Here is a 22,486-nt window from a genome sequence, read left to right as displayed (position 1 = left end):
GGCATTTAGGGCAACTCCGTAGAAATGTGGGTTGGTTTATATATAATTTGCTTTCAGCGGCTGAGCCTCCTTTCTATATTTAGTCGAGGTCTTCGCTCGGGTCTTCTTTCTCTCAAAATCTTTTCCCAATTTCTTTAAGCTCGCTAACCATTTTCTTTGCAGACTTTCCAAACCCTAATCCTAAAACCCAAATCCACGTTTTTCTTTCAGAGCCTAGCAGGTATATTTATCTCTCCTTCCTTTTTGATTTTTTTAATAAAACCCTGAATAATTTGTTTTCGAAGCCCTAATTTTTTTGCCCGTCAATTGATATATTTCCCTAACTTATTCCAATAGATCTGAATCAATACTTGTTGTTTTCTATAGTAACCATGACGCAATTTGTATATCTGAAACATTAATTCGAGATCTATTTGTTTGTTTACAGAACATGGGTGAAACAAGAGACAACGATGCTTATGAGGAGGAGCTTCTCGACTACGAGGAAGAAGAAGAGAAAGTCCCTGACTCTGTTGCTAAAGTCAATGGCGAATCCGCCAAGAAGTAAGCAATCTTCTTGAAGTGTTGTCTTTGTTTTGTATGTGTTTTAAATCCTGGGAATTAAGAAGTTTGGGAAAATATAAGTTATGGCTGTTGAATCCTTAATATTACTATGTTGGGGAATGGATCTGCTGAATTCATTTGGCTTTTGAAGATGAAAGTTAATTGTCATGGTTTTCAGACAGGGTCGTTGACTTCTTAAGTGGTTATATTCGTGTTTTTTTTTTTTAATTTTTTGCTTCCACATGTTTCTTAAGTGGTTTTGAACTTGTGATTTATTTATTTATTTAGTCATATGGACAGTTAGACTATGGAAAGTTTCGGTTGATTTTAGCTTTCTTTTTTTTTTAAATATGTATTTATATGTCTACCTTTTTGTTTGCAGGGGCTATGTTGGAATACACAGTTCCGGATTCAGAGACTTCCTTTTGAAGCCAGAGCTTCTACGTGCCATTGTGGACTCGGGATTTGAGCATCCTTCTGAAGGCAAACCATTGACCCTATTTTCTCACTTTATATTGTTGAAAAAATCATGTCTTGTATGGTTTTACTTTTTCATGGTTTCCTTTTTTGCTGAAACACATATGGAATTTGGGTGGCATGCTTAGCTTGTGAGCTATTTCATTTTATGTTTGAGATCTATAATATTTTGGACCATGTGATTGCATGCATCTATGTAAGTTTTAGTTTTGATAATCTTTTGGACTTAATTTCGCCTGAAAATGCATACTTAATATAACTATTTTGTTATTATGGTTGTCTAATCAGTCATTGTTTAACACTTTATGCACTCCTAAATCGGTTTGTCAATTTACTTTCCAGGTAATATACCACTATCACACTCTTGATTTTGGAGCAGTATTCTGGTTTGGTAAACCTTTCAATTAAAGGATCAGGGAGGTTTTATTTTACTTACCAAGGGTTCCTTGGATACAATTTTGTTTGGTTCTTCATCAGTTCAACATGAGTGTATCCCTCAAGCAATCTTGGGCATGGATGTCATCTGTCAAGCTAAATCTGGAATGGGGAAGACTGCTGTATTCGTTTTGTCCACTCTCCAGCAAATTGAGCCTACATCTGGCCAAGTTATTGCTCTTGTTCTGTGTCATACTAGGGAATTGGCATATCAGGTATCTTCTAATTCTTGCTGATGCGTCAATTGTTTCAATTTTTTTCTAATTATATAATTTGTTGGGTGATCCGTCCTCTGATTTTTTTCCCCTTCTTTTGATAGATATGTCATGAGTTTGAGAGGTTCAGTACGTACTTGCCTGATATCAAGGTTGCCGTCTTTTATGGTGGTGTTCATATCAAAACTCACAAGGATTTATTGAAAAATGAATGCCCACATATTGTTGTTGGCACACCTGGAAGAATACTGGCACTGGCTAGAGATAAGGAACTTTCATTGAAGAATGTGAGGCATTTTATTCTTGATGAATGTGACAAGATGCTTGAATCACTTGGTAAGTGTTCTCTTTCCTCTCTCTTTACCTGTTGCAATGCCCCAGCTTGTGTTCCTAATCTCCTTATGTTTTGTTGGTTTGTTAATATTTTTGAGATTTCTACATTTCTCATCATAATTCTCATGTGATCTGCAGACATGAGGAGAGATGTGCAGGAGATCTTCAAGATGACTCCTCATGATAAACAAGTTATGATGTTTTCTGCAACACTCAGCAAAGAAATCCGCCCAGTCTGCAAGAAATTTATGCAAGATGTAATGTCCTAAGGCCAGTTCTACTTGAATTTAGAAGTCTATCTTTTTAATAATGCCAGATTTCTGCAAGAGTCCTGTAGATGTTAGGATGCAGTTCTGTCAAAAGCGTTCTGTCCTCCTGCCATTTTAAGAAAAAAATTGCAGTTTGATTGGATGGGGAATCATTAAGAAACTGAATATCGAGTATTTTGAAGTCATCAAGATCGAGTTGGTGAATATTTCATCTTTTTTTCCTTTTATGTTTCAAGTGTTTCATTTTTTAGGCTTGGGTATCTTGTGGGTGTTGAGTTGGGTAATTGGGTATGGTAGAGAGGAGAGAAATTGATAATGAGAAGAATGGAAAGAGTTACGGGGTTGGGGCTGCAATAAAGATAAGAGAGGTGTTAAGCAGCAGTGGCAGTTTTTGTCGTAACAAATGTATCTGCAAGGAGACGATTCAGATGGACCAGAATCTTGATTCAAGGGCTGTGAATCCATCATTCATTTCCTTCTGGATTGCATTAGCTTGAGGAAGGCTTTTAATATGATTTACTGTGACATTTGTTCCTTTCAGCCCATGGAAATTTACGTTGATGATGAAGCCAAGTTGACCCTACACGGTCTCGTACAGGTGCATTTTTAGATGTTGATACTGTTGTAACTATACTGCTTTTGTTCTCTACTTATTTCAATATTTGAAATGGCAGCACTACATCAAATTGACTGAGCTGGAGAAAAACCGGAAGTTGAATGATCTCCTTGATGCACTGGACTTCAATCAAGTTGTTATTTTTGTCAAAAGTGTGAACAGAGCTGCCGAGCTTAACAAGTTACTTGTGGAGTGCAACTTTCCCTCAATTTGTATCCATTCTGGAATGTCCCAAGAAGAAAGGTTCATATATTTTAGACATGCTTCAACTGATTATGTAAAACACTTGGTTGTTTGTCACTAAAATCTTGGTGCACTGCTATATTGGTCATTTCTTTTCTTGTTTCTCATACCTTCTTTATCTTGGTCTATTGGCACAGTTAAATTGGGGTGATAGTTGTTTCAAATGATATCATCTGTACTTGGTTATGTCATGTGTTTGTCTAGATTATCAACTCTGAATGATATTTAATTGCTATAAATTGTTTGCAGTCTTGTCTACTACTTTATTCTGATAGTGCATACGGAAAGTAACTAGCAATTGAAATCTCTGTTAATGATTTGGGTATTTCTAGTTTTAATTGCTCCTCAAGTTGTACAAGCTAGAAAATTATGACAAACATCATATCATCTTTGTAACCCACGTTATTTCTTGTGGATGTGGAATACTATCAAGTCTAGGCCATGTGAATGATTAACAACTATGAACAGCAAAGCTCTGTTCCATGATTTACTTTTAAATGTTCATAGACAAGCATAAGACAATACAATCAAATTATTTTAATTAATTTATTTATTTATTTTGAAGATAATGGCAGCCTCTGATTTTAGATTTATGATTTGTTTCATCAATCTTTTTTTTAACTAGTTGCATTGTCAAAGTGAGGTTTTACTATGTTAACTTCTGTTTAGCTTTGATGACGTTTTCATCTATGAATTTTTTAAGATGCATCCCTCCCTTCCCTGCTTTTGGAAGTGATATTTGCATTTCTTCACTATTCCTTTTTTCCCCCTCCTCTTGCTTTTATATGCTCATTTATTTTTTGTTTCTTGGAGCTGGGTGGACTTAAGTTTGAGTTATATTTGGCATGGTGATTCTGATTTCTTTCGTAGTCATTCCCCTAGCTATTCTATCAAGTGATTGGTTCTGAGGTAGTATTTTGAGTATTTGTTCTTGATGTTAAGGGCTGTTTATTGTGGTTGGACCTGTTCAAGTGATTAATTTGTATTGTTTGTTCTTTGTGCTAAATGATTTGCTTGTCTGTTAACTGAGGTTTACTATCTGTTATCAGCTTGAAATACTCGTCTTTTGTTTCTTTAATTGCAGTTACTTCTTTTGTAATTTGTCTATGAGGTTTTGTTTTATAGCAAGCTTTCTATGAGCTAACTGAGAATGCAGTTTTCCTAGGTCTTGTGATATGTCATGCCATTATCTTTCTAGCAGTGGAAATTTTTACAAAGTTATTTTGCTAAGTAGATGCACTCAAGTATGTTATATATCAAGCTGAATGGTTCAATTTTTGTAGGTTGACACGCTACAAGGGATTCAAGGAGGGGCATAAAAGGATTCTTGTGGCCACTGATTTGGTTGGGCGAGGGATTGATATCGAACGTGTGAACATTGTTATCAACTATGACATGCCAGACTCTGCCGACACTTATCTACACAGAGTAAGTTCTATAGGATTTTTAAGTATATTTTATTGCTTCTTTTCTTTCCATTGTTTGGTTATTGATGATCTGTCCAACTGTTGCCTTCTATTTCCTGAATTGGCAGGTTGGTAGAGCTGGTAGGTTTGGCACTAAAGGGCTTGCAATTACATTTGTATCATCTGCTTCAGACTCTGATGTTCTAAATCAGGTCAAATTTATGTTCTTTGATCTGTCTTGCATAACTAAGTTGCTTAGCTTCATTCTTAATGTATTTTGTCTGATTTCAGGTTCAGGAGAGGTTTGAGGTGGACATAAAAGAGCTTCCTGAGCAGATTGATACTTCTACATATAGTAAGTTATTTTCAATACCCTTTTTGGATAAGAACTTTTAGTTTCTTTTTTCGCTGACGTAACAAGCAGTTGAAATATTATGATTCGGAAGTTAACAGCTTCTCTGCACCTCTGTACATGTTAGATAAGCTTTTGATCCAAGTGAAAATCAATGGCAGAAATTCTTGCCTTTGTTTTCTGTGTTGGGGTTAATCTGTGAGGGGTGACTCTTGCCATTTTTTGTTACTAGAATAAAGGTAAAGGAAAGGCCATCATTTCCATTCTTGGTGCCTGATACCTTGCTCCATAGGTCCAGCGGTAGTCTGGTTTGGGACCGAACTGGTCCAACCCAGAACCAGAACCAGTCAAAACTGGATTGACTAAGACCGATCTTGAATATTGGTCTATTCTGATCCTGCTCTGTGCCAAACCTCCATGTTTTCCCTTTAAAAAAAAAAAGAAGAAAAGAAAATACATATCAAAATTGGATTTGTCCTGAACTGGAACCTTTGGGGACCCTGCTGTATGGTCTTGGTTCCAATGAATCTTGAACTGGAACTGCTGGCTCTAGCCTGGAGCTGTGGCCACCCTTACTTGCCCCCAAGTAAAGCATCTTCATTTCTGATTTTACCAATCGCTTCATGTGATTTGTCAAACTTCCAAATAATGGTCTTGAAGATTCTGATTCTTGATCTACCATTCCATATAATCAAATGGGTTTTTATGGTTAATTATATCTGTTTTGTGAAATTGCCTTCGTTTTATTTACTTGTGCGTACTTTTCAATCTTCTCATTTGTCCTAGTGAGGAGGTGGAATTTTTTTATTGCTTTATCTAGGGGTGGTTTGGTTCTCCCATTGGAATGCTCTGATGGAAGGGGCTCATTTTGTAGTTTTTTTTTTCAAGCTTTTTCTTTTTCTTTTGGGCATTAATGTGGTCTTTAATTGTAATACTTGGATTACGAAGTGTTTTGTGCTGAATGTTTGTAAAATAATTTGTTTTGCAGTGCCTTCTTAGAGGAGGTTCACTTGGCGGCATGAATGTTTAAAAGCTGAAAGCTGAAACCATATATTATGGTGCCAGAAGATTTGATGTTATCATGTTCTCCGACCTACTGTGTAGTACTTACAATATTGGACCGTAGAAGGCAGATTTCTTTGCTTTTGAATGTCGGTAGTTTTAAGTTTATTGTAGACCGACTCTTTGGGCCATTCACATGGGGAATAGGTTTAGACTTTACTAGGGTTTCTCATGAAATGCAAGCCGCTATTTACTAATTCATATATGCAGGTGATGTGGCCATATAGCTGAGTTGTGCGGACTTTAATTAGCGGAATTTGGAAATATTTTTTATGCCTCATCATTTGGTGCTTTTGAATTATACTGCCCGGTGATTTTCTTTTTTACTTGCTTCTGTTACTGTTTGTTGGGCCTGCTTGTCGAGGGAAGAACTAAACAAGCAAATCCGTATAAAGTGAAACCAGAGGTTGCTGAAAATTTTTTCGATATCATCAGTCTGGCTAATTTGTTAAGTTTTCCAACAGGGAATGGTAGTCTCTAGGCCTTTGGGGCTCGGCGCAGACTGTCTAAAAGTCTCTTAATTTACGAATAGTGATCGATATTGCAAATTGTATGCGTTTTGTGATGCAAACTATTAATGAATGCCAATGATATGGTATGGTATGAGCTAATATGAGTGCTTGCCTTGCTCTAGTCTCGTGGCCAGATTCTCCTTGATAATGGCAATTGGCAAGACAGATTGCAGGGAAAATGTATCATCTAGGTCCCTTGGATGCTGTCGGTAGAGAAGAATCTGAGATTTTGGAATTAGGGTTTTTTTTAATGGGTATTTATTTCCTCTTCATTTGTACCATTAATGGATAGATGATATATGGCAATTGCTAGAGTAATTTCCATGTTTATTCATTAAGTTTTAATTTGTGTGAGAATGAGAGAACCTATACTAAATTATAGAGTAAAAAATAAAAAATTCTCGCTACAATTTTAAATAAATATATCTTTTTCAATGGATGTACTAAACCAAAAGTTATGAGATAATTGATTTTCCGTTTAAGTTAGCGGTCGAGAGCCTTTGGGGCCTCAAGATGATAAAACATCTGCAGCAAGATTTATTACTGTGGCTTCTACCGCTCTTCTTCTGGAGTGAAGTTTCATCTACTTGAGCCTCTAAAGCTGCTAAATATACCCTGAATGTTGTCGACTTTGGTGCCTCATGGGTCTGTCAACTTAATGGGCTAACTAACAAGAGGCTGCATGCAGGTTTCAGGGAAAATTGTAGCACCACGAAGTATCGATGCATGGAAAATTACAGTGCATCAGAAAGCTGGTTATGCTTCTCAAATGTAGCTCAATCAACAGATGTCAAAATTCATCACTCTTACATTGGAACTGGTAATTCAATTGGGGTGCAAATGCATAATTATCCATTCTCGGACAGAACTCGAGTGTCTATTGCAAAAACGTCCATGAAACTTCTCGAAATGTTTCACCTGATGTCCCTTGTCTGTCAGGATAATAATTCTTTTTTTTTTTTAAACCCTTCATGAATCTAGCTATGTACGTATGGTTCTTTGTTATTGCAATAAACTCTTTTCTTTTCAAATACAAGTATTCATTCGCCACTTGCCAACTAGATGTTTGGATAGTGAGAAAGAGTGGGAAAGTGAGAAAGAAGAACACTAGCCTTTAATATAATGAAATCCAGTACTCTAGCAATCAAGATTTTACATATTATTTATTAAATGATCTATCCAAAAATAAATAATCAAAGGCTACTTAATCTGTTGGGGATGTATGCAAATTAATTTAAATATGCATCTCTATATCAAGAAATTTTGATTATTTAATTTTATTAAAATTTTAATATTTGAGTTGTGTGATTAATATTGAGATACAATTAAAAGAAATCTCCAACTCCTAAATTTCCTTTATTTGGAAAAGCTATATACAAACTCTAATTGAATCCAATCAACAAAAAGTATATATGATAACTAAACAGTTTAATTCAACCGAAAGTAAATAAAACAACAATTTAAATTAATCATCCGTTTATTTACAAAAAATAATAATTTATATTTAAAAAATATTTTTTATATATTATATTTTTTACAGAATATATTTTCTACTTTCAATAAAATAATTTATTTTTATTATTTAATTTTAATTTAAAAAATAAAATATATTATTTACTCTTTTTTTTAACCATCTATATTAATTTTGATGTATCCATATTATTTTTATTTGAAAGATTTTTATTAGGAATCAAAATCTAAATGACGCTTTCATTACTCATATAATTACTATTTATTAACTAAAATCTATATTTAAATATTCTTATAACAAAAGAAATCTATCTTCATATTATTAAATTAATAATTTTAAATTATAAAACCTTTTTATATGTAAAATTTATTCATTAAAAAATGATTAAAACAGAAACTGATATAGATATAGTGGTCACAGCAATTTATAGACAATGCTTTAGGTCCGTTATGCAGCAGTAAATTATTATTTTAATAAAAATCATGGTAAGTTTTAATAACAAAACAAAAATGATATATATATATATTTTTTAAAATATTATTTTAAATTATAAAAATAATAAATAAATAACAAGATTTATCCGTTCGTTTTGGGAGTATTCACGCATAAGAACATATGAATAGAACGTGTCTTGCATGCATGCAAAGCATATCAACCCACGAAAGAATAAAGTCAAACTCACAAGGTCAATTGCATGGCCATATATATCCTAATTGTTCAGACATACCTGTGTATGGAACTTAGGAAGATTGTTTCTTACATAAATGGCGAATTATTTCTTTTTTAATTATGGTTTATGCCCGTTCTTGCTAATGTTGTCTTACATGTTTTGTGATTCAATTTAGATTTCACCCAGCATAGGTATACCTGCTACGCATCGTCTGAATTTTGGATGAGTTTAATATAAACTCCAACAGCTAAAACAACGGTTAAAATTAAATAATTATATTAAAATTTATGCAAAATTAATGTTCAAGTTTATTTTTTAATATATTAAATTTAAAATATGTTATACGTAACATAGATTTCATTTATGGTAATATATTAGATTCAAAATGAGTTATAAATAATGTGAATTTCATACAATATGTTACATATAATTGTGATTAAATAATAATATTTTTATTTATATTATAAAATCAATAAAAAGGTTAAATTAATAGTTTAATACATTTTACAGTATCACAATTATTTTAAAATAAGAGAAATCATTATGAGCTTGAACAGTTTTGCTTGCTTTAACGGTTAAAATAGAAGTTTTAAAGAACAGAATCCAATGCCTTCCTCTCACTGGCCAAATCCTGAGAGAAACAATATATAGAAAGACACAAAACCAAACAGAAAAGGAAGGAAAATTAAAAAATGACCAGATTAATCAAAGCAAGTTCATCCTGCCAAAAAGAGATGAATCTTAATTATTGTAAACCAGAAATCGGGGTCAGGTGACATTGAGAGATTATGGCAGTAAAGTAATGGCAAGAGAGACTACACAAGGCAAGTCCACGACAGACCAACTGTATTACTTGTCATTTAGCAGGTCTGAGCAGAAAGAATAAGAAACTCTTGATTATGAGATTTTCCCTAACGTGGCATAAAGCTTCTGCCACCTTATACACCAATTGGCCAGACTAATAATCGTGATCTGTGTGCCTTAACTTGCTATGTTTGATTTATAAATGATTTAAAAATTGAAACATTTTCAATAAGCTTAGCCTATATATGCAGCTGATTCATGTCAATTTCTTCATTCCATTTGTTTTTCCACACACACACACGCACACTTGTAATACTTATCTCTACCACAATGGCTTCCATCACTCTTGAGGAGCTTCACACCTACCATGCCATCGATAGAGAGATTTTCAATCGATTGGTAATAAACTTGTTGAGAGATCCAGCTGAATCTCTACTAGTCATGGCCACATGGCTTTGGCTAGAAGAGAAGGGTTATCCCAACGTGGTTGTGAAGATGGTGGATTTATCAGATGCTTTGGTGAATGCTGTAGCTGATGAAGCTGTTTTATGCCTGAAATGTCTAGAATCTAACTCCCTTCCTCTGTTGCTTAATGGTGGAATCCCTCTTACTGCTAGAATTATGGAAAAGAACATCTCTTTGGAAATGTTTCACCATAACAAATTCTCTGCAATAAGTGGGATAAAGAATTTTCTCACCACTGTTTGTGCTCGTATTTTTACGGATATCTTGCAGCGTGTTTTAGCAACGACATCGTCAGCACAATCAGTCCCTAATCAGCCTCTCATCATTCCTGGTTTCCCTCATCCATTATTTGGTGGTCTTGCTATTGTGCCGAGGTCTATGGATTCTGATTTTCTGATAGGAGGGTTGTGGGGTTGGGGTCCTAACAACAATGTTTCAGAGGATGAGAGGACGATGTTCCTTACTTTCTCGAGGGGTTTTCCAGTGACAAAAGACGAAGTTACGCAACTTTTTACAAGGTTGCATGGTGATTGTGTTGTTAGTGTTCAGATGCAGGAGAATGTATCTTCCAATGAGCAGCCTTTGTTTGCGAGAATGGTCTTGGATTCTATTGCAGCTGTTGATAGAATCCTCAATGGGAGACGCATAGCCAAGTTTCGGATCAATGGTAAACACATTTGGGCTCGCAAGTATGAACGTAGAGATTAGATGACAGAACGTGTAAGACTGAATAGTTGATATGTAATTCCAATTTATATGTTTTGTATACTTTGATTTGTCGCCTAATCATGGAACTCAACCTTCCCTTTTATACGAAGTAAGTAAATCATGGCATGTATGAATTAAGTAACCAAATTAGAGGCGAATCCTTATAAGTAAATCAAATAAAATTTATTATTATGGTATAAATTTTTTTTTACAGAATAGAGGTTGATGTAATAAAAAATAAAACGATATTCAAAATTAAACTGAGATCACCTGAAAAAATTTAACCATTCGAATATTTTAATCCAAAAAAATTTAACCATTCGAATATTCTAATCAATAACTTTAATAACAGAGATCGAAAAAGATCTAAAGTACTCTAAAATATTTATAAAACAAGATTGGTTAATCAATAAATCAATTTATTAGCTTCTAACAATATCTCATCTCAACTCGCGAACACCGAAAAATTATCTTAAAACATGAGAAATCAAATTTAAAACGTATACTTTAATGTTTTTAGTTGTAGAATATAATAAATTCAGAACTATTGTTGAATTTGTCTCAATTTGCATTTACCGATTATCATGTACCAAAATCATATGCAATTCATACAATACAACAGTTCAGCTTGCAATGAATTATAAAATTATTATTTTAATATTATTAAATTAATAATTATTAACAATAATTTAAAATTATAAATTTTTTTATATATAATTTTAGCATTCAATTTATTCATTAAAAAAATAATTAAAATAGAAATTGAAATAGATATAGTGGCACTTTATAGAAACCGTTTTAGGTCCGTTATTTTAATAAAAATCATGGTAAGTTTTATTAACATAAATTACATGATGATATTTTTTTTATTTTTTTAAAACAAGAGATGTTATATTAAATTATAAAAATAATAAATAAATAACAAGATTTATCCATCGTTGGGGGTATTCATGCATAAGAACAGATGAATAGAACGTGTCTTGCATGCATGTAAAGCATATCATCTCACGAGTGAATAAAGTCAAACTCACAAGGTCAATCACATGGCCATATGTATCTTAAGTGTCCAGACATACCTGTGCATGGGACCCTAGGAAGATTGTTTCTTGCACAAATGGCCAATTATTTCTTTTTTAATTATGGTTTATGCCTGTTCTTGCTAATGTTGTCTTAACATGCTTTGTGATTGAATCTAGCATGGGGTTGGGTAGACTCTGTTAATATATTTTACAGGATCACAATTGTTTTAAAATAAGAGAAAGTATTATAAGCTAGAACAGCTTGGCTTACTTTAACGGTTAAGATAGAAGTTTTAAATAGCAGAATCCAATGACTTCCCCTGACTTGGCAAAATCCTGATAGAAACAATATACAAAAAGACACAAAGCCAAACGGAAAAGGAAGGAAAATTAAAAAAATGAGGAGATTAATCAAAGCAAATTCATCCTGCCAAAAAGAGATGATTCTTATAGTAAACCAGAAATCGGAGTCAGGTGATCTTGGCAAGAGAGACTACACAAGGCAAATCCACTACAGACCAATTGTATTACTTGTCATTTTGCAGGTCTGCGAAAAAAGAATATGAGACCCTTGATCATGACATTTTCCCTAATGTGGCATAAGGCTTCTGCCACCTTCTATGAACAGATACACCAAACTTGCCATGTTTGATTTATAAACGTTTTAAAAAATTAAATATTTTCAATAAACTTAGCCTATATATGCAGCTGATTCATGTGAATTTCTTCATTCCATTTGTTTTCACACACACACACACGCACACTTGTAATACTCATCTCTACCACAATGGCTTTCATCACTCTTGAGGAGCTTCACACCTACCATGCCATCGATAGAGAGATTTTCACTGGATTTGGTAATAAACTTGTTGAGAGATCCAGCTGAATCTCTACTAGTCATGGCCACATGGCTTTGGCTAGAAGAGAAGGGTTATCCCAACGTGGTTGTGAAGATGGTGGATTTATCATATGCTTTGGTGAATGCTGTAGCTGATGAGGCTGTTTTATGCCTGAAATGTCTAGAATCCAACTCCCTTCCTCTGTTGCTTAATGGTGGAATCCCTCTTAATGCTAGAATTATGGAAAAGAACATTTGTTTGGAAGTGTTTCACCATAACAAATTCTCTGCAATAAGTGGGATAAAGAATTTTCTCACCACTGTTTGTGCTCGTATTTTTACGGATATCTTGCAGCGTGTTTTAGCAACAACATCATCAGCACAAACAGCCCCTAATCAGCCTCTCATCATTCCTGGTTTCCCGCATCCATTATTTCCAATTTACATGTTTTTGTATATTTTTGGCTTGTCCACCCTTTCATCTTTTCTAATAAAATTTCCTTCTTTCTACTGTATTTCTTGTATTTTTTTTTTTACATATGTCTCTATATGTTTTATTTATTTAGCTTTAACTGAAATATAAATTCAAGATTTTATATTTTCCAAAGTTATGTGCCGATCTCTCCAATAATATAATCATTATATATAAAATAGTCTTATAATAGCCGTTAATTATAATGAATTTCATATAAGTTTCACTATCATCAATGATTAATATACAACTATTGTATATATAATAATCATATTAAATTAAATATATTTTCCCTTCAATACCAATTTATCTTCATCAATCAACAAACGCCAAATGAAACTGTGGACAGAAATCAATAAATTCAAGGTTAAATTTTTAAAAAAAATCTAAGTGAAGTCATTAGCATAATTAAAAGAGGAGGAAGAAGAAGAGATAGCAAACTGTAGTAGGGAGTGGCTGGCCGAATCAAACGTTTTTCTTAGGAAGACACTTTCCTCCAAGAATTGAAGTTATCATAACAGCCCAAATTCAATTGGTCCAAATAATCTGAGTGCCAAACTATTAGGCCCAAAATGCAAATTTCTTTTGTAGCTTAACCCTATAAATTCTGCCCATCTCATACCAGCTGGTGTGGGACAGGCCGAGATGTCGCCACTGGATCAGGAAACAGAACTTGAGGATCATTGGTCATGGTAGAAGTGAGTTCCAGTCTCTGATCACCACCTATATAGATTATAATGCTGTTGGAGGACTTCTGTAAGCTTTCTTTCTTCTCTATGCAACTGAGATGAGATGAGAGGAAATGATGAAGTAGGTGAGCCGATGTGTGCATGGAACTCACACAGATGAGTTGGATAATGTTTAACTCAAGTTAATTTTTTATTGTCCTAAATGGAACCCACTTCTATAAACCGAACATATACTAAGAATTTTCTCAACCATTCTATTGCTGTTCAAAACTCTGTTAATGTGGGGTTCACAGCATCAACAAGGCCTTACCCTGAGAGCCATCAGGTCCTGAGCTGGGTCGTGAGATGAAGAATGGGTCCGGGAAGATATAAACCAAAAACCATTCTGTTCCAGGCAGAGCTCCAGAAGAAGGCTACACGACTCCGGAAAAGCTATTTCTGCATATTTTCTCTTTATCAGTGCTGAAAGAAAACAGTTTAGTACATTATGTATGGAGCTTACATGATAAGGATCCTTGCTTCAAGGAACTGACAAAAGCCTTCAAGACAGGTGAATAAAGCACTGACTGCTTCGTCCAAAGATAAGAAAGAACAGATTTTATTATTCAAACGCTGAACAAAAAAATAAAAAGCTGCTCCAAAGATAAGAAAGAAAGAACAGATTTTATTATTCAAACGCTGAACAAAAAATAAAAAAGCTGCGTTTGCCGGGAGTCGAACCCGGGTCTATTGCTTGGAAGGCAATTATCCTAACCGTTGGACTACAAACGCTTGTTGGGGTGGAAGTGTTGATGATTAAAACAATAATAATGAAATAATACTAAGCTATAGCCGCTATTATTTTTGTAATATCTAAATCCATACTCAAGTACCCACTTTTATTTAAATTATTATTTAATCGGATATTTATTTTTATCCATATTTGAATACAGATATTAATAATGGCTTTATGACACGTTACAAGCAACCTTACAAAAACAAAATGGGATCATAACGCGAATATGCTTTTTTAAAAAAAGGGCAAAATAGGACATCGTCAGAAAAAGACAAAATGGAAGTCTTTATGAGCCAAAACAAGACTTTACAATATAAGGGTAGGGATGGTCATCCGACCGATTTGGGCCGATTTCAAATCAAAAGTTTTTTTTTGTTAATCTATTCTTTGGGATTTGTTTGTTTTTAAAATTATGAGCTCTTTCTTTTTTAAATTGTTAATCTATTGTTTGGGATTTCTATTCTTTGTTGAATGTTAATGCTCTTATTTTTATATTTCTTTTTCCCATGTTCTTTAAAGACTTATCCTTTTTTTTTTTTTTGTCAAATCACAACCTAAAGAAATGGATTATTAAAATTGTAAACTCATATAAAAACTAGTTCTTTCAATAATAGCTTTGCTATTTAAATAAAGACAAGTTGCCATCACCAGTTGTTTTGAATATCAGATATTCAGACAGAGTAAGAATTATAAAGAAAAGGGAGAGTTGTTAAGTAAGAGTTGGCAAGAGTATTATAAAGAAATGGTCTTATGTGAATCCATGAAGTCTCCATCTCTTAACTAATACATCCATTCACTAATTCCATAAGCTTAGTGGAAGCTTTTATACATTTTCTACTTATTTATAAAAAAATATTATTTATTTTTTATAATATAAAAAAATTAAAATTAAAATTTTAATAACTATAGTCTTTTATTTATTTTTTTCTTTTTTATTTCGGTAGGTGTTGTTTATTTATTTAAAAAAAATCAAATAATATTGAAACTTTTTTTATACTTTGAGATTCTAAATGTTAATTATAATTAAATTTAAATGAATTAAAAATTAAAAGTAAGTTTAATTTAATGAAATTTTAAAAAAAAAAGGCATTTTCAAAGAATTAAGAAGCACGTCTGTCTCTTCCTTGGGTAAAATGGATAATAAAAGGCTATATATTTATTATTTAGATTTTGCAGAGAAACAAGCAAAGTGAGGAGGGGTGAGATGGTCAATAACATGAAAAGTAAGCTAAACCCACGTGCGAAATCTCGTTTTAAGTCATAAAATTTAGAGCTGGAATAATAATTTAACAAATTAATTAATGTATCAATAATAATTAAATATAAATTAAAATTTGATTATAACAATGTAAATTTTTTTTTTTCCTCCATACCCATTTGGGCCTCTCTGGCCTTAATGGGCTCTCTTTTTGAGACTTACATTACTGCAGTGTAGGACAAAGGCAACCAAAACTAAGTACTACATAACTAAAGACAAAGCCTACACTATGGTTATTAATTTTTTTTAAATAAATTATTGTATTAATTTTTTTTAAAATAAATTATTGTAAAATTGGTCATTTTATTTTTTTTTAAATAAATAATTAATGATATTTGTATAAATTAAAAAAAAATCCAAAAGCCCAAGAAACCAAGAGATAAAAGGGAGGGGAAGACAAGTCACAATTCTACTCAAACAAAGCCACCGGACCTTCCCTACATTTAACCAGTCTTTCTGTTTTGTTCCACTTCCAACACCAAACCCTTCTCTTCTTTGTTCTTATTTCTCACACCCAAGAGCTAAGAACTCATCTTTCTCTCCTCAAATCTCAACCCTTTTCTCTTGATCCACCACCTAAGCCTCTCCTCCCTTCCCTTCGCCTCTCAATCAACCACAATGGGCAAGGGTGGATCTCTCAGCGATAGTGTCTTGAAGAAGATCCTTCTCTCCTACACCTATGTCGCCATCTGGATCTTCCTCTCCTTCAGTGTCATTGTTTACAACAAGTACATCCTCGACAAGAAGATGTATAATTGGCCGTTTCCCATCTCCCTTACCATGATCCACATGTCCTTCTGTGCCACTCTCGCTTTCCTTGTCATCAAGGTCTTCAAACTTGTTGAACCCGTTTCCATGTCCCGGGATCTCTTCTTCTCCTCCGTCCTACCCATTGGTGCTTTGTATTCTCTAAGCCTTTGGCTTTCTAATTCTGCTTACATCTACTTGTCGGTTTCCTTTATTCAGATGCTCAAAGCTCTCATGCCGGTCGCCGTCTATTCGATCGGGGTTTTGTTCAAAAGAGAGAGCTTTCAGACCGATACTATGGTCAACATGTTGTCGATCTCTCTCGGTGTCGCTGTTGCAGCGTATGGGGAAGCAAGATTTGATACCTGGGGTGTTGTCCTCCAACTGGGTGCTGTTGCTTTTGAGGCCACTAGACTGGTATTGATTCAAATATTGCTTGCATCTAAGGGGATAACACTCAATCCTATTACTTCCCTTTACTACGTCGCGCCTTGCTGTTTAGTTTTCTTGTTTGTGCCTTGGATTTTTGTGGAATACCCTGTGTTGAGGGAGACTTCGAGCTTTCATTTTGATTTTGTCATCTTTGGAACCAATTCTTTCTGTGCTTTCGCCTTGAACCTTGCCGTGTTTTTGCTTGTGGGGAAGACTTCTGCTTTGACGATGAATGTAGCTGGTGTGGTGAAGGATTGGTTGTTGATCGCCTTCTCCTGGTCTGTCATCAAGGATACAGTGACCCCAATCAACTTGTTTGGATATGGGCTTGCATTTTTGGGTGTTGCTTATTACAATCATGCCAAATTGCAGGCATTGAAGTCTAAGGAGTCTCAAAAGAAGGCTCAACAAACCGATGAAGAAGCTGGAAGGTTGTTGGAGGAGAGGGACGGAGAAGGAACTGGGAGGAAAAGTGAATCACAAAACTAATCTGTTATTTAAGAGAGATAATTTTAGATATAAAATTGGATGGAGAGTATTGGAAATAAGAGCAAAATGGAGGCAAGATAGCACCGGGATTTGGTATTGGGGGCAAAAGAAATGGAGGGTGTCTCAGATTTCTTTTGCTCATTCGGTACTGTTTTTTTTAGGTTCATGTTGGTTATGCTAGTTATGTTAGGGATCTGGGATTCCCTTCTCAGATGCCCTGTATTTTGTTTTTGTCTTTTTTCTTTTGCCTTTTTTTTTTCCGTTTATATTACCCGTGTTTATTTAGGAACATCTTTATTCATGGAGTTTTAGTGCTTCTTTATTCATATATTTTCTTCTTTTCCATATAGATTTCTCACATTGTTATTGTCAATTTCTCCTGTAATGCTTTATATTTCTATATCCTCTATGTGATGTGAATTTGCTTGTGCAACCTTTAGAAGTTCATGTGGTAATGTTTGAGGAAGAAATAAGGCGTGTTCTGAATCAGAATAGAAGAAATTTGCGATTTATAACAATGTTTTTGTTGCAGACTATAGACTTGATTAATGGTGAGGGCTTACAGAGATACTTGATACCCTTTATTTTCTGGCATCTACATTGTCTTTAAAACTAAAGATTTGTGCTTTGTTTCTGCTAAGCATGGGAAAAGAACTGTGTTGACTACTATACAGATGGCTGCCAAATTTTACTGTATGCAACTTTGGGGTTGCATGGCTTGGGCATTTTGCCATAGATTCCATACATTTCTACCTGATTAGGATTGCAGTTTGACCTTTTCTAGTTAATAGGCATTACATATTTTGTTGTAACACAGCTCAAACTCATACCAATGTGATGTCCAGTATCCAACCAGATTACCAGGGTACTAAGCCTCTAGTTTTTGTAGAGGATTCCTTTCAGGTTCATCCTTGAAATCTATTAACCCAGGTATCCGACATGCATTGCAGTCTACTGTTCCACAGTCATGAAGGAGAGGGGACAGTGAATCTATTTTTCTTGTTCTTGTATGTCTAGGCTCTGATTGAGCTGGTTCTAAAGGCGGTGTTATTGATTCCTGAATGGGGCGTAGGCTCTCTTGCAATGTGAACTTTCAGAGTCGGTCTGTTTTGCGTTTTGTTTCTGGCGTAGTTAGTTCTAAGAGGACTAACGAGGTATTTTTTTTCAAAATGGTTGATCCGTCACTTTTTATACAGTCGTTTCTCTCCCTTTTTGGAAAAAGTATGGAAACATGGTGTTTGATTTCGTACCTCAAAAGCTAAGTGGAGGGATAGAGTGGGCATCAAGGGCTTTCCATGACTGTTCAACGTGACCCTGATGATGTGTTTGTTCACTTTTGTCCGGCAATGAGATTACGTTACAAACCAATAAGTCTCATTTGCGTTTTGAGTTTTGACTTCTTCCAACTATCCCCTCCTACCCAAACTTAACTTTTCTCCCAAACAAGATTAGGAGGGCATACTTTCTCTTCTTACATTTTATAACTTAATTATTGTAATTATACAGTTTTTTTTGTTAATGGAGTTAGTTGAATAGATTAATGATAACCCAGTTAATTGTTTGGACCATGATCACCCCAACCAATCCCGTTCCATATATAGCAAAAGATTTAAGGGGGGAGTTGAGGTCTATTTATTACTGTCACTGATTCTCCCTTGTTGAGCTCACCAGCGGTTGCTTAAAATGGAGTAGGCCAACATCGACATAATATTATTTGGACATCCATGTTACCACAAGGGTAGAAGGAGCAAGAAGACGCGTTTTTACTATTACCCTTTTCTTTACTAGGAAACCAGAGAGGTTTCTCTGTTCTGTTCATATACAGCATTTGCTCTTGTTGGTAAATATCCCCTTTCTTATATAGAGACAAAATTGTCAATCATTTGTTACAAACAATGCCCCTTATAGGAGAATATCGCTATTTGCTAGACCAAGGTTACCGGCTTGAAACGGACCTATCCCTGTACGCTTAGAAGACTTTGACAATTGCGCTTGAACAGTTGCAGCCAAATCTAATCTCTAAAGGAAAATAAACTACTAACTTAACATGGGGCAGGATAAACTCATGACTAAGTGCTCTGTAATTTTCCCAAGATTCCACCTCTTCATCAGCATCATGTAACCGTGCCTAGTTTGTCACCTGAAATCTCAGCATGAGCACAACTCGTGCTTAAAATTGTGAAAACGGTTCCATCTCATTAATATTTCTCAATTCTTCACAATTCTTCATGAAGTGATGGTTCCCTTTCCATGTTCCTAAAGGAGTTGATAGCTTCATCAACATTACCACAAATTGGGAAAATGTCAATCAGAGCATTACAAAGCTCAACTGTCTTTTGAGATCTTTCTCGGTATAGGACTCTACCCACCGTAAAACTGTACATGCAGACAGATCAGAGACCATAGTACAAACAACCGCAATCTGCATCTCCCCAGCTCCCTAATTTATAGTAGATTCGGCCAATGTCCGGAGCAGCATTATTGTGGGTTACAGAGAGATCCAATTCCCTGTAAACTGAACTACTCTTTAACGGTAAAACGGAACTGGCCGGTTACGGGGTTAACTGTCGGATGCTTTCAGTAAAACGGCAGCGTTTATGTTAATGAAGAATTGATTGACTGAAAAAAAAAAGCTCCATTGTCAGTATTTTTCTGATAAGACGTTTCAAGGAACGTCCCACCCTCGTCCACCGTATAAATTCTCGTCATGTCATCTACATCGTCTCACAACAGAGAAATCCAGACTCGTCCACGTGGCTGATCTTCCTAGAGCCACGTCACCATATTTTGACCTCCACATCGTCTTCTTCGTTTGTCGCCGTTACTATGGTTGGTCAGTTCCAGTTGCAGAAAGTCAGAAGAAATCAGGTATCCTCAACTCTTATCTTCTATCTCTAGGGTTTGTTCGACGAAGATAAATCTGTAATATGTCTAAGTCAATGTCCTTCGCTTCTACTCCTTTGATCCTTCCCATCTTTCCTCCCCAAAGCCTCCAGGTCCCCTCTCTTTCTCTTTATATATTAGCTGATTATGTATGTATGTGTACTTGGAAATGGCTGCTTCACTGCTTCGCTATTTCATTTCTTTTCTATAACCTCTTTTAGCAGCTGAGGTCGATTTTTTTACTGTTTGCATTTGCTTTTATGGCATGGTACACAGCTGAAATTGTTTTATCCGCTAAACTGATTTTCTTGAATTCTGAGATGGACAATCTTCCTTCAGAGCCACTGGCACGCTTCAAGAATTTGATTGATTAAGAGAAGCTGCAACATGATCCTTACCAGGAAACGGTTGCGCTTGAATTAGAAAAATTGCTTTATCACCATCATAGGTGACAGATTCAAATTACATTGCTGCCTGTTTTGTCTGCAGCGTCTTCTATTGATCACCTATTTCAAGGAACTGAAGAGGGTACATTGTTTGATCTGGGAAGGTAGTTCTGTCTGTGTTTATGCTGGCCGTGATTGTTATAGTTACGACAGGTTATGCCTCAAGATAATTGATTTTCATATTCTACGTGTATATTTGAATCTGCTAGTTCTGTATTTCAATATTTGGCTTTCCAATCTAAGCATATTTGGTATATCTTCCAGTAGTCTCACTATGCTTTTGTTCCTTCTTTGCATAAGGTTTTCTTATAATTTTATGAAAATTTCTGGGGGTTGTTTGTTATTATGATCAAGGGTGGATCAAATATGAGAGACACAGTAGCCGGCATAAAGGAAAACAAAGGAGAATAGGCTAGATAGATGATTGATATTCAAACAGATTATGTTAGGAATACATGCATAAAATCATATGAGATGTAGAGAATCAATTAACAAAGAATTCCATTCTCTATCTACAATTCTCCTCTTCTTTGCTCCTCTTTCCTTCTTTCTCTCCTTTCTTTCTCATTTTCCCTCCACTATGCCCAAACACCTTAGTTAAGCTATCAGTATTCTGAGGCCTAGCAGTTGGTATCAGAGCAGGTGGGATTGACAGGAATTCTGCTCCTTGCTCTCCCTCTCTCCCTTATCTGTATCTCTCTTCTTCAAATTTCCTTTCTCCTTTCTCTTTCTCTTCTCATTTCTATTCTTCCTTCCTCTCCAATTATATTCTATCAGCAAAAAATGGAAGATGAAAGAAGAATCTGAGGCTCTTGAGGATTGATTCCAAGGTTTGCAGCAGAATTACAAATCTCTTGAGAAAAGATCCACTAAGGTTTTGAAGAAAATGAAAAGTTCCAACAGATGGTAGCAAATCAAATAAAATTTCAATAAAGAATGAAGATTAAAAAAAAAATTTGATGAAATTCATCGTCAACTGTGTGAAGCTGTTTGGAGCTCAAACCAAATACTTGGTACCGCCAATATCCCATGGACGGAAATCCTCCAAATTGCTCCATGCAACAAGGTTGAATAAATAACACCAATTGAAGATGTGAAGCTCATTGATGCTCAAGAGAGAAGCAAAACAATTTGGAACTGAAATTGAGGATTAGTGAGTAATTTGATATTACTGGAAAAATTGTAGACTCCATAATCAATTGAAACCCTTTAAATCAAGATGACAATGGTATTATTCTTGTCCCTGAAATAGTTGAAGTTTCTGAGAAGATCTTTTGGATGCCATTGATGAATTCTGGCTTTGTATACGTCATTCCTAAACTTGATTATTTCTTCGTTAAGATTCTGGGGGACATTTAATTTTTCATAAAGGAAAAAAAAAAGAGGGAGTTAGAGAAGTTGTCCGAGTCGTAAGACAGTTGCAGTATTTTGGAAGCATGATTGTGAGTTCAATTCTTGTGATTTTCTAGCTTTCATGGAGATAAATGGGAGGTATCAAGAAGCTTGAGGAACAAAATTAGTTCCCTGTTATGCAGAAGTTTGTGCATTGAAAATTTTTATGAAAATGAATATAGCTTGAGAACTATTCATATGTGACTAAACAATGATCTGCCCTTTTAAGCAAATGATAACAACGGATGTCTTCCATATCTGCCTGCTCAAAAATAAATTGGGGTCAGATCAAGTTTCTCAAGCCAGTTTACATACGGTTACTGAAAAAGGGAAAATCCAAGGCAAGCCTATAGCCATAGTGGGAGCCTGATTACAAAAAAAGAAAAACAAAGGAGAATAGCCTAGGTAGACGGTTGATTTGCAACAGATTCTGTTAGGAAAGTTAAAATCATATGAGATATAGGG

At 34.8% G+C, this 22,486-nt stretch overlaps 4 protein-coding genes and 1 non-coding gene across 5 annotated transcripts; 4 read left to right on the top strand and 1 right to left on the bottom strand.

Moving 5' to 3' along the window:
• Positions 1-65: 65 nt before the first annotated feature.
• LOC110603963 (DEAD-box ATP-dependent RNA helicase 15) lies at positions 66-6,277 on the top strand. The gene is made up of 12 exons (XM_021741969.2): positions 66-220; positions 428-543; positions 926-1,026; positions 1,498-1,670; positions 1,775-2,006; positions 2,142-2,260; positions 2,814-2,870; positions 2,947-3,131; positions 4,415-4,559; positions 4,666-4,749; positions 4,829-4,892; positions 5,878-6,277. The coding sequence occupies exons 2-12, from the start codon at positions 431-433 to the stop codon at positions 5,886-5,888; spliced, it is 1,284 nt and encodes a 427-aa protein (XP_021597661.1). The 5' UTR covers positions 66-220; positions 428-430; the 3' UTR covers positions 5,889-6,277.
• A 3,422-nt stretch (positions 6,278-9,699) lies between these two features.
• On the top strand, positions 9,700-10,581 carry LOC110603318. The gene has a single exon (XM_021741011.2). It carries the CDS (start codon positions 9,739-9,741, stop codon positions 10,579-10,581), a length of 843 nt encoding a protein of 280 aa, XP_021596703.1. The 5' UTR covers positions 9,700-9,738.
• Positions 10,582-12,499: 1,918 nt separating this feature from the next.
• Positions 12,500-13,670, top strand: LOC110603317. Its single transcript, XM_021741010.1, has 2 exons — positions 12,500-12,891; positions 13,550-13,670. The coding sequence occupies exons 1-2, from the start codon at positions 12,500-12,502 to the stop codon at positions 13,668-13,670; spliced, it is 513 nt and encodes a 170-aa protein (XP_021596702.1).
• A 628-nt stretch (positions 13,671-14,298) lies between these two features.
• TRNAG-UCC lies at positions 14,299-14,370 on the bottom strand. Its single transcript has one exon. It is a non-coding gene; the product is annotated as a tRNA-Gly (tRNA).
• A 1,662-nt stretch (positions 14,371-16,032) lies between these two features.
• LOC110604038 (probable sugar phosphate/phosphate translocator At5g25400) lies at positions 16,033-17,645 on the top strand. The gene has a single exon (XM_021742076.2). It carries the CDS (start codon positions 16,251-16,253, stop codon positions 17,298-17,300), a length of 1,050 nt encoding a protein of 349 aa, XP_021597768.1. The 5' UTR covers positions 16,033-16,250; the 3' UTR covers positions 17,301-17,645.
• Positions 17,646-22,486: the final 4,841 nt, after the last annotated feature.

The sequence above is a fragment of the Manihot esculenta genome, chromosome 16 (assembly GCF_001659605.2).
Source record: "Manihot esculenta cultivar AM560-2 chromosome 16, M.esculenta_v8, whole genome shotgun sequence".
NCBI lineage: Eukaryota > Viridiplantae > Streptophyta > Magnoliopsida > Malpighiales > Euphorbiaceae > Manihot > Manihot esculenta.
Note: the sequence above shows the minus strand (reverse complement) of the source record. Positions and strands in the feature narration are given on the sequence as shown.

What these genes read in the sequence shown, in the direction of transcription:
- LOC110603963 (XM_021741969.2), top strand. Translation starts at nt 431, where the DNA reads ATGGGTGAAACAAGAGACAACGATGCTTATGAGGAGGAGCTTCTCGAC. An exon ending in ATTTGAGCATCCTTCTGAAG is followed by an intron (nt 1,027 to 1,497) that starts GCAAACCATTGA and finishes GTTCTTCATCAG; the next exon opens with TTCAACATGAGTGTATCCCT. An exon ending in CCGACACTTATCTACACAGA is followed by an intron (nt 4,560 to 4,665) that starts GTAAGTTCTATA and finishes CTGAATTGGCAG; the next exon opens with GTTGGTAGAGCTGGTAGGTT.
- LOC110603318 (XM_021741011.2), top strand. Translation starts at nt 9,739, where the DNA reads ATGGCTTCCATCACTCTTGAGGAGCTTCACACCTACCATGCCATCGAT.
- LOC110603317 (XM_021741010.1), top strand. Translation starts at nt 12,500, where the DNA reads ATGGCCACATGGCTTTGGCTAGAAGAGAAGGGTTATCCCAACGTGGTT. An exon ending in TTTCCAATTTACATGTTTTT is followed by an intron (nt 12,892 to 13,549) that starts GTATATTTTTGG and finishes GGTGTGGGACAG; the next exon opens with GCCGAGATGTCGCCACTGGA.
- LOC110604038 (XM_021742076.2), top strand. Translation starts at nt 16,251, where the DNA reads ATGGGCAAGGGTGGATCTCTCAGCGATAGTGTCTTGAAGAAGATCCTT.